The sequence below is a fragment of the Leptonotus elevatus genome, chromosome 4 (genome assembly GCF_054856555.1).
Source record: "Leptonotus elevatus isolate MCC_2025b chromosome 4, RoL_Lele_1.0, whole genome shotgun sequence".
Taxonomy (NCBI): Eukaryota; Metazoa; Chordata; class Actinopteri; order Syngnathiformes; family Syngnathidae; genus Leptonotus; species Leptonotus elevatus.
Window position 1 is genome coordinate 12,137,434 of NC_141242.1, and position 11,038 is coordinate 12,148,471.

Here is an 11,038-nt window from a genome sequence, read left to right on the forward strand (position 1 = left end):
ATCGATTAATCGACTAATTGGATTCATTAAAATTTTGCTTTAAAGTGTATTACAAAAGCCTTTTTTTTTTTTTTTTTTTACTTAATTGCTGTTTAATAACCAGTGATTAGTGGTTATTTCGTACTTCGTATTTGATGTTTACTATGTTACTAGTTGGGTCATTGGTTTTCAAAGTAAAAACAGATGTTTGAAAAAAAAAATATTTTGAAGATAATCAGACTTCTTTCATAGGACTACAGAAATTAGTGAACAATTAACTGTTGATATGCTGAAATCAGAGGATTTTTAAATGACAAAATGGCTCCAAATGATTCAATTCAATTCAATTAAAAACAATTTATTTCATTATTTAAAAAAAGAAATAAAAGGGGACAGAAAAAAGTAAAACTTGTGGTATCTGCACCTGGTCAAAAAAAGGAAATAAATAATAAAAATAAAATGAAAATGAAAAAAGAACAATAATAGTAATAATAATCAACACAAAATAAATGACACTAAGCAGTCAAGATGCTATTATGGTAACAAACAAAATGATTCAAGAGCATTGCCTTGTGCTTGATATATTTTGCCAGTAATTAAGCTTGAATGGAATGAGATGATTTAGTTTTATAATCCAGATTGTTCCACAAACTGACACTTTGAGTTGAATGAAATGCATCGTTCATTTTGTTTTGTTCTATATTTAGGTTTGGAAAAAAATATCTGTTCCACTTAATTTGTACTCACTTTAACTTTTTTTTTTTGGATTTGCATGTTAATTTGTAAAAATTTCATGATGGGCTTTATACATTGTTTTAAGGCGGTTGAACTCCATCAATTCATTGAATTTTTAAGGTTTTAGTTGTATAAATATTGAATTAGTATGCACATCCAGACACGACACGAATAGCGCGTTTCTGTAAAAGAAAAATGGGTTCAGTATAGGTAACTCGATTCTTAAAATAGTTGTTGATGAATTTGATAATCAATTACTTGTTGATGAATTGATTCATTTTGACAGCTCCACATCAAACAACAGAATGACGAAGTTGTGCTAGCTTCATGCTAGCCTTCAATGTGAAATGCCATAAACTGGCTTTTAAAAGTTAGCATCAATGTTGTCACGGCAATTTAAACATTTCATTATCTTATCTAACGATCCAAACGATGAAGGCAACCTAACGTTGAGTCTCTTTTAGCAGGGATGAAGACACGAGCTGACTTTCGCGCGTTGCTTCCATTTCTCTTAACTTTTGTCTCGGATTTGTTTGAAGTTGAAAGCCGAGCGGAATATAAATCTGCGCTCGACAGCTACTGGCAGCGTTTGTTGGGAGAGGAGGGGGAGAAAAAAGTTGGTTTCGGAAGAGTGCGCTGCATTTCGATGAAGCGGTTGAATGTGACAGTCTATCGGAGGTGCTGCCCTCGTTGATTTCACGTGTGTAGAAGGTCGTCTGACTTAGTTATTGGGCAGGTTAGAAAGAAACATGAATTTCTGTACAGCATCGTTTTTCTCAACACCTGAAAATGTTGACATCAAAATGTTGTACTAGACAGCTCATCAACAAACCGCGGTTTCCGTTTTATTTCATTTCTGGTTCATACCATTCTTCTAGAGATGCAGAGCCATCTATAAAAGAAATCATCAGCGTCGCTCTAATTCTACACTTTGCCTTTTATACCTTTTATATCTTCTGTCTTATTTAATGTCGCACTATTTTTGGACAGGTTTAGAGCAATCGTCTTCTGCCTCCTAAACAAATACACATCATTTTCAGCTCCCTTAAAACCTTTTTTTATTGTCACTTTGCAACTCGCATAACATCACAGCTCTTTTCTGACTTTCTCATTAAATGACAAATGCACTTTTTCTCTTATGACATCTTTATTCTAATATTACAACTTCCTGTCGTTTTTGAAACACAACTTTTATCGCGATAGTGTCACTTAATTCTTGTCAAAATGACAGTTTCATTCTCTTAACACTGCCACTCTTGTATCATTCTGACTTTTTTGGTCTTTTTTTTTTTTTTTTACAAAGTATCTTTATCGCCCTAATCTCTCAATTGTATTCCTTTAATTAGCATTGCATCTTTTTTTCCTTAACCTTTACTACCAACATGGCAACTATATTCTTGTCAAAAAAAAATCTCTATATTACTATATACTCATTATTAACTTATCCTTACGAGTTTTTCTGGTAATTTCGCAGAAACATTACATGCGTATCATATGTAGCATAGCATAGCATTGCCTCTTTATTCCTGTGACCGTATGAGTTTTTCCTCCTAATTTTTCTTGTTAATGTTACTTTTTTGTAACGTTTTGCTCATTTTCGTTTATAAAAAAAAAAAATTGTAACCGTGACTTTTTTTAATCGAAGATTACATTTTTGAAAATGTTCGAATGCTACCTTAATTATTGTAAAATTATAACTGCGTTTTTATCATAAAACTGTACTCACATGACGCTTATCTGTCACAATTTATGATTTTTTTTTGTAATGTTCTGACTTTATTCTCACAACATTACGTCTTTATTTCCCAAACTTAAAACTGTAACATTACAAAAAACAGTCTTGTAACATTAGGACATTTTTCGGTGACGATACAACCTTTTTCCTGGAATATTACGCCATTTTTTGTTTTTGTATTACGCCGTTTTGTTGTTGTTTGTTTTGTTTTTTGTTTGTTTTGTTTTTTGTTTGTTTGTTTTTGGGGGGGGGGTCATTGTGAAGCTTTTTTTTCTTTTTTTTGCGTAACATTACGACTTTGTTCCATAACGTTACGTAACTTTTTTTAAACCTATTTTAACAATGTATTTTCTTGTAGTATTGCACATTTGTTCTTTACTCATTTACTTCCAAAAATTTATAAAAACGTTCTATTTTAAATATTACCATGGTCCCAAAAATGTATTTATACGTTTTTTGTATGTTTTTTTTATGCTAGAGCATACCGAAGGCTTTGAAGCAGCCTCTGAGCTGAAGATGTCGCTTAAAGCAATGGTAGTTATTACAAAAAAACGGCCAGCAGGTGGCAGCAGAATATAAGAGATTAACCAGGGCCATGTTGCAAAAAAGCAAATTTTCTTTCCTTTCAACAGGTTTGTGAATAATGATGAAGCTATATTCTAACTGAAAAATACAAATCTACTTTTTTCCTGTTGAAAGAAGAGACTAATCATTATTTTGGTAGGTTCCATGTTTTTATAGCAATAGAACACAATATTCTGTGGGCCTTGCAAAATCCAGTAAAACAGCCATGAGCGAAGGGGGTTGCTTCACTGAAAATAACTGCGAGAATGAATTAACGTTGACTTTTCATAAATGTCTTTCGACTTAATATAACACAAATATTTAAAAATAAATAAATACAAATTATTATTAATATATTTTTGAGACATTGCGGCTCTTGTAACATTATGAGTCTTTTACCCTTTTTTTTATTTTATAAAATGATGCTCACGTTGGCTTTATTTTAGCAACGACGAAACTGCTTGTAGTTAGTTTTCGTTGACTCTAGCTGTCCCTCCCACACGACTAAATACAACACAACCTTCAATTCCTTTTGTTCCCTGTAATCCAACCCTGTCAGTCTTGTCGGGTGCCACCTCCCACTTTAACGAGTGTTGCTCTGTATAGGCGGAGCGTGATGAAGATGAAGTGCCACAGCATCCTCACAGATAACAAAAAAAATTGCCACACATACACAAGTCCCCGCCCCCTTGTTGTTGTGTCACATTAGCTGCAGCAGGTGCATGCCGTGTCAGGTTTGATTGATGATCACCCGGGTCTTGGGTCTGGGTTCTGACCTAACCCCGTTGCCTCTCCTTTCACAGATCTGTCCCAACAGCATCGCCGCCAAAGACGGTCGCATCCGAGAGGGGGATCGCATATTACAGGTATGGGAAGAAAAAAAAAAAAGAAGACCCTGATCACACTCGACTGCTGTCCTCCCAGCATGAAGAGCTGCATTCATTTTTAATGGCCACACATTAAAGGGGGATCTTTCCCCCCGCTGTGACTGTTAAAAGGCGAGAATCGCCCCCCTGGCTGTTTTACTTACAGACTCAGCACCAACAGTTTTTTTTTCTCCTTTTGGCTCTGGATGGCTGCTACGCTGCAGCTTCGTGCCTCCTGTGGGAGAGTTGAGAGGCGAGACGCACATGCGGAATGCTTCTTTGCAAAAGTAGTCACAGGGTACATGCACTTGTTTTGACCACTTGGAGGCAGCTAAAAAGCTATATATATATATATATATATATATATATATATATATATATATATATAAAAAACCGTAAATGAATAAAAGTTAAAAAAAAAAAAAACGAGATTCAAAAAATTTAAATTAATATAACAATGTCTAAATAAATACAAAAATAAATATATTAATAGAATGAATATCAATCAATGAATAAAAACGCTCTGCTCTCACATGTATTTATTTCATGCTGCAGACGCTCTGTCAGGACGAAATGTTATTTAAAAGAGGGGGCGGTCCTAAGCGTGTCTTGGGTTGGGCTCCGCTCTTGCAAACTGCCTTTCAATGGTCGAGTGGGCGGGGTCGGCGAACAAGGAAATCTCGCCGTCTTGCATTGAGAGCTCCAGCAACGGACGACTATCTTGTCTAACTTGTTAACTAACTTGCGACTTACTCGACACCATTGAAAGGCAGTTTGCAACGGCGGAGTCCAACCCAAGACACACTTAGGATCGCCCCCTCATTTGAAAAAAAAAGCATCTGCAGCATAAAATAAATAAATGAGAGTTAACATTTTTGATTGATATTTCATTCATTTTTGTATTTATTTCGACATTCATTTAAAATTTTTGTATCTCTTTATTTTTACTTTCATTTATTTATTATTCCATTTATATATATATAAAATTTGGGTATTTAATTTTTGAATTATTTGTTATATCATTTGTATTTTCACTGTTATTCATTTCTTTATTTAGTCTTTTTTATTTTTTTATTTTGGCCATCCATATTATACTTGTAACAATCACCTTTTCATCCAAATATTAGGACTTTATCACTGCCACATGGCAATTTAACAGCTTTTCAGTTTTGATTCTACACTTCACATCCAACTTTTTTTTTCTCTCTTTGTTGAAGTCGTTCCCGTTCTACGTATTACCACATCGTTGTCGAAAAATTCCCTCATATTATGATATAAAATTCTATGACCGTATTTGTCTGTTTATATCACAACTTAATTCCTCAAAAATATTTTGTAAGATTTAAAGCATACTGTATTTCTTTCTTTGCGCCCCAAACTATTGTCTCTAATTGTGCAGTGGTGTTGGCTGAGTGATCGTATCCAGAAAGGGGTGTTGCGGGGGTTGTTTACGTGTACACCGGCGCCATTATCCGCCGATGACAGCGCCATTAGTCTGGCCGGCGAAAAGATGGACGCTCGCTGTCAGCGGCCAGTTAATTGTACGGCGAGATGTATGTACGCGCCGTCTGCCCACTGTAGCACCGTCCCATTCATAATAAGTGCTCACGACGCGTTGCGGCGCTCGGGGCTTTTTATTGCATGTGAGCTGACCTCCTTTTGCGTGTGTAACTACTGTATGCACCTGCGTACACCTTTTGTCTCGCACTAATCCGCTTTTGGTGTCATCTTCAGATTAATGGGCAGGATGTGCAGGACCGAGGGGAGGCCATGGCTGCGCTCTCCAACGAAGAGTGCCGCAGCATCGTCCTGCTGGTCGCCAGGCCCGAGATGCAGGTTCGAAGGCAACTCGTATACCTTCCATTGCGCTTGTTCTCAAGAGCCAGTTGGCTGTCGTCAAGTCATATCAATCAAGTACATATTAGGGGTGTCAAAATGATTGCGTTAATATCGCGTTAATTTAAAGTGTCTTTAACAACACTTTTTTTTTTGGTTCAATTAACGACCGCCCACACAATGTTTAAGGGGCAGAATGTTAGCGTGGAGGAGCCATTTGAAAAGAACGCACTCGGTTAGCTGTTAGCAACGAGCTAGGCTACTACAGCACTCCAAGAGGGCACTCTCAAACCCCTGCGAGAGCCAAGAGCCGAATGGACAGCTTTTGTAGTGACTCTAAACCACTTGATCTTTAGATGTGAGGCGCATTTTATTCAGCAACTCCAAAAAATAGCTCTTAAGTGTTAAAGTGTAACACATCGATGTGTTCTTGATGTAAACACCCAAAATGTATATAAATACTAAATATACTTTGAGGCCTACATCCTATCCTGTATTATTACCTTTATTGTGGACTGAGCAGCCAGGTGAGACGTGTTTGCCCTTTTTCAAATCGCAACAACTCCCATTTTAAAGGCAGCCATCGCATTCTTCTTCTGTGCCATTTACTCTTCAGTGGTGTCATCACACACACAAAAAATCCAATCAAAAAGCCATACACACTTCTTAGGTGCTTGGGGTCAACCTCATCAGTGTGTTGCTTCTTTCCAAGTCGTTCTTTCCCGCCCCTCCCTTCAGGCCAAATCCAGTCTTGGAAGCCACCAACGAGGCACCTCATCATGTCTTATTTTTATGTAGCGCCACTGTAATTGACTTCCGACGCTAAGCAATAAAAGCTAATGGCATGCTAATGCGGCACGGGTTCAGGCCCGCGGCCGAATGAGCGGAAGGACCCGTGCCGCAGTGCAGCTCAACCGGCAGTCACTTCTAATTAAAAAGCAGCGCTCCGTCGTAAATAAAACAAAAACAAAAAAACATTCCGATACGGATGATTCTGATCCAGTGGGAAAACTAAAGAGATGGACGACATGGAGACAAACTCTATCTCATAATGTCGCCGGTTCATCCCAACAGAGCAAGCAGCTATTTTGTTTGTTGACGTGGGTGCGTAAATAACAATTTCCTCCGCCCGCAGCTGGAGGAGGCCTGGCTGGATGACGAGCACAGCGAGTTTCTGGAGCAGCTCAAGATGGAAATGCTGGAGGAACAACGGCGCGAGGAGATGGAGTTGGCCGCCTTCCAGGAGGAGCGCGAGAGCGGACAGGTCGGACACATGCTGACGAGTGACTGACTGCCGTGTGTGTTTTAATAGTTTACTCGACAAATACTCTGTATATTTAAAAAATAAAACAAATGAAAACTAAGCTACAACAAATCATTTTTGAAATGAAAATACAGTAAAAAGAAATAATAAACTAACTATAGTAAAATATCCAAATCTATTATAAACCCAATCCCCGCAGATAGTGATGGTTTTCTGTGACGGTAACATATATTGATCCAAAACATCAGTAACAAATATGAGGCAAACGTTACAAAGCAACAGTGACCAGAAGTTAAGATTGTGTTTGTGTTCGTTACCAGCGAGAAGACGACGACAAGCCGACCTGCTCCACCCTCACTCAGCATCAGGACAGGGGGCGCATCCTGAAAGAGAGGCAGGACAATTCCGAGCACAACGTTCTGGCGCAAATCCAGAGGCGCCTGTCGCAGTGCCTCCTGGACAACCGGGACCCGCGCCGCCCGGAGGGCCGTGAGGACGAGGACGAGGAGACGGCGGCGGCGGAGGGCGATCGCTTCCAGCAGCTCCTGGAGCTCAAGTGCCAGATCCGCAACAGCGGCGAGTACGACCTCTTCTACAGCCGGCGCAGCACCATCGAGTGCAGCGTGGGCGAACCGGGCGGCGTCCAGCACGAGCTGCGCATGCTCAACGAGGAGCTGCGCAGCATCGAGCTGGAGTGCCAGAACATCATGCAAGCGCACAAGCTGCGCACGGGCCAGCAGTCAGCCAGTCCCCTGCGAGGGGAGTCCGGCAAAGGCAAGCTGACGGACATCAACGAGAGGCTGGAGAAGTCGGACAAGGACAGCTCCAGTGCCTATAACACGGCCGAGAGCTCCCGGAGTACCCCTCTGGCTATGGATCGATCCCCTGAACATTCCCTCCAGAGGATGGTAAGCCTCACCAACCAGAGGAACCTCCGCAGCAGCCTCGCCGCCGGGCCCTCGCTCAGTCCCAGCCCCGTCCCGAGTTGCCGGGCCCCGCTTCTCTGCAAGAGCAGCAGCCCGGACCACAGCAACCCCTCCGAGTCGGACCAGATGCTTCAACCCGAGGATGAGCAGCGCCGAGGGAAATCAAAACCCCGGCTGTCGCAGATCCCTTACTTTTCCCCGTCGCACAGTTCCCAACACCGGCAGACCAACATCCCGGCGCACGCCCGCCACTACCAGAGCTACATGCAGCTCATCCAGCAGCGCTCGGCCGTGGAGTACGCCCAGAGCCAGCTCAGCCTGCTGAGCGTGTGCAACAAGGAGCCGCAGGCGCCGCCTCTCCTCCTGGACGAGCCCAAAATGGAATGGAAGGTGAAGATCCGCAGCGACGGCACGCGCTACGTGACCAAGCGGCCGGTGCGCGACAAGATCCTGCGGGAGCGAGCGCTGAAGATCAAAGAGGAGCGCAGCGGCGGCATGACCACGGACGACGACGCCATGAGCGAGATGAAGATGGGTCGCTACTGGAGCAAGGAGGAGCGGAAGCAGCACCTGGTGCGCGCCAAGGAGCAGCGCAAGCGTCGCGAGTTCATGCAGCGCAGCCGCCTGGAGAGCCTGAAGGAGAACCCGCAGAGCAGCGGCGAGGCCAGCATCATCGAGCTGAGCCACAAGAAGATGTTGAAGAAGCGCAACAAGAAGATCCTGGACAACTGGATGACCATCCAGGAGCTGATGACGCACGGGACCAAAGCGCCGGAGGGGGCGCAAGTGCACAACGCCTTCCTGTCGGTCACGACTGTGTGAAACTAACTGGCGTACCGACTTTCTACCCGTGGTGGTATCGATCTAATTGCCTCGTTCAATGTGGCGTTTTTATGAGGACACGAGGAGTATTTTTCACACTTTGTACACCCAAATAGCATTTTGTAAAGAGTTTATCCGTGGCGCTACGGCATTCCCTTCCACATTTTCTACGGATTGTCGCCTATTTTCACAGTCACGTCATAATCTTACGACTCGGTCAGGTATGTTTGTTTTATGTGCTCGGTTTCAACGTAGCAGGTCTCATGCCTTTTTGCCCAGTATCTCCCTTCCAGACAGTCCTCCAACACAATTCGACGACCTGCGTCGTTTTGAAATGTGCCAAATTACGGCCAAGTGTTACGTATTGTACGGCCATGTAAATAGCGGACAAATGGTAAAAGGAACCATTACTGGGATTCAAACCAGGGTCGCCTTGTCGGAAGACAAGCGTCTATCTGACAGAGCTAACTGGGCAGCGAGTGTTTCAGTGTTGACCACATGTTTTGTTACGTCAAACATATTACAACCTCAGCCTCTTCCTAACCTCAACCATTAGTGTCCCATGTAAAGACGTAACGTGTACAACCTCACTGAAAGCCTAATGCTAACCCCAACCATTAGTCCTGGTCGCAACGAATTGACATACATGTTAAGACACACACAAACCAGGGCAAAATAGTATAAAATAATTTAAATAAAGTCGATTTTGGGACATTTAAAATCCATTCTGAATTGAGGTGAGAATCGCAATTTATGATAATCGATTTTTTGGTACACCTCTACTAAAAACAGTGATGTAATAATAGCTCAGATGCCAGATGACCCGGGTTCGAGTCTCATTAACTCCTTTATGGTTCACTTTACTATTATTATTTGTTTTGCTATTTAACATGGCCAATAGAGGTCGCTTAACTACAATACATAACAATCTCTCGGTCATATTTGGGTGCATGGTAAAAACGACCATGGACGTTTATTGTTGGAGGACTTGTTGCTCCCTTCAGTTTGGAGCTAACACCGAGAAGTCACCAACTGTTTTTTTTTGCTCGATGAGTGTGCACAAACTGTTTTTCCAACCCGATCAGATATAAAAAGAAACAAATCCACAATAAAAGCATGCCCGGGGGCGGCATGGCTCTGTGTTGGAGTGTTTGTCAAACCCAAGGTGTGGGTTCGATCCCCGGCCCTTGTGACCATGTCGAAGTGTCCTTGAGCAAGATACTGAACCTAATGTGAAATGAATCCGTGAAAAAGAGCTCCACAAATGATAGACCATTTACAATATTAAGTTCAGAATTTTGTTTAGCTTTGTTGCATTATTCCAAACTTTTTTACTTCTATATTTCTTTCCATACCTGAATTGTATAGTTAGCCACTGAGCAGGACTCAGCAGATTGGATCTCTTATTGCAGTATAGAAGTCAAATTGAAGTTGTCGTTTATTTCCAAGTGAAGTCATTGCTTACATGAGAAGTATTGTAAATTTCACATATGGAGCGGATCCCCTTTGTCTTTGTTTTGAGTCCGTGTGCCATGGTTTCACGTGAACGCGTAGTCGGCAAATGTGTAGCCAGTTGAAGAAAAACAAAATGTGATGATGGTGCTCTTTGCAAAATAAATGACAAAACCAATTGTGATTTTTTTTCTCTTGGGTTTGATACTGTGCTGCTCGTTTTATTTGGTCTCAACTGGAATGGATAATCTCTATTGGAAGACGACAAATGGCCCAATGCAATGTCCCAAAACTTTTGTCCATAGACATTTCATGTCAACATTCTTCTCATCGCTCAACTGCCCAATGTCGAATTCAAGGTTGCAGGTCAAATCATGAATAATTCAAATGTTTCGTACAATTAGCATGCAAAAATTATTCTCATTTAACCCGTGAAGCCGAAAATGTAATAAAATGTGCACTTTGCTTGATCAAAAATATGTAATAAAACCCAATAACGTTATTAAAAAAAAAAATCCTGACTGCTATTGTAGTAACATTTTTACCAATAATGTAATAGCTTACTACATTATTGAGGATTTAATACGTCTTTTTTCTCTCAAAACTGATCATGTATAACAGTTTCAGTACAAAATTCTACATTTTGTGTTTTGAGAATCTAAGACGCTTAGATACATTCTCAGCAAAAATTGGAGTTTTAAAATGTTCTATAATAGTTTTCAACCTCCAAAGTATATTTTTAACACTGTCTGATTTAAATGGAGGTCAGTGTTGGAAACATCGAATTAAGTTCCACCCACTTGATTAGAACTGCTGCAATGACTTCTGGGAGTATCAAGTGTTCCAGTTAAATGTACCT

The 11,038-nt window shown here is 41.1% G+C and overlaps 1 protein-coding gene across 3 annotated transcripts in view; it reads left to right on the forward strand.

Annotated features, from left to right (window-relative positions):
* Positions 1–10,361, forward strand: part of LOC147175549 (PDZ domain-containing RING finger protein 4) — a 136,906-nt gene extending 126,545 nt beyond the window's left edge. For all 3 annotated transcript variants that reach the window (XM_086074813.1, XM_086074814.1, XM_086074815.1), the window contains 4 exons: positions 3,817–3,879; positions 5,614–5,715; positions 6,851–6,979; positions 7,300–10,361. In XM_086074813.1, coding sequence (XP_085930939.1) covers positions 3,817–3,879; positions 5,614–5,715; positions 6,851–6,979; positions 7,300–8,727 — 1,722 coding nt within the window. In that variant the 3' untranslated portion in view covers positions 8,728–10,361. The remainder of the gene's footprint in view (positions 1–3,816; positions 3,880–5,613; positions 5,716–6,850; positions 6,980–7,299) is intronic.
* Positions 10,362–11,038: the final 677 nt, after the last annotated feature.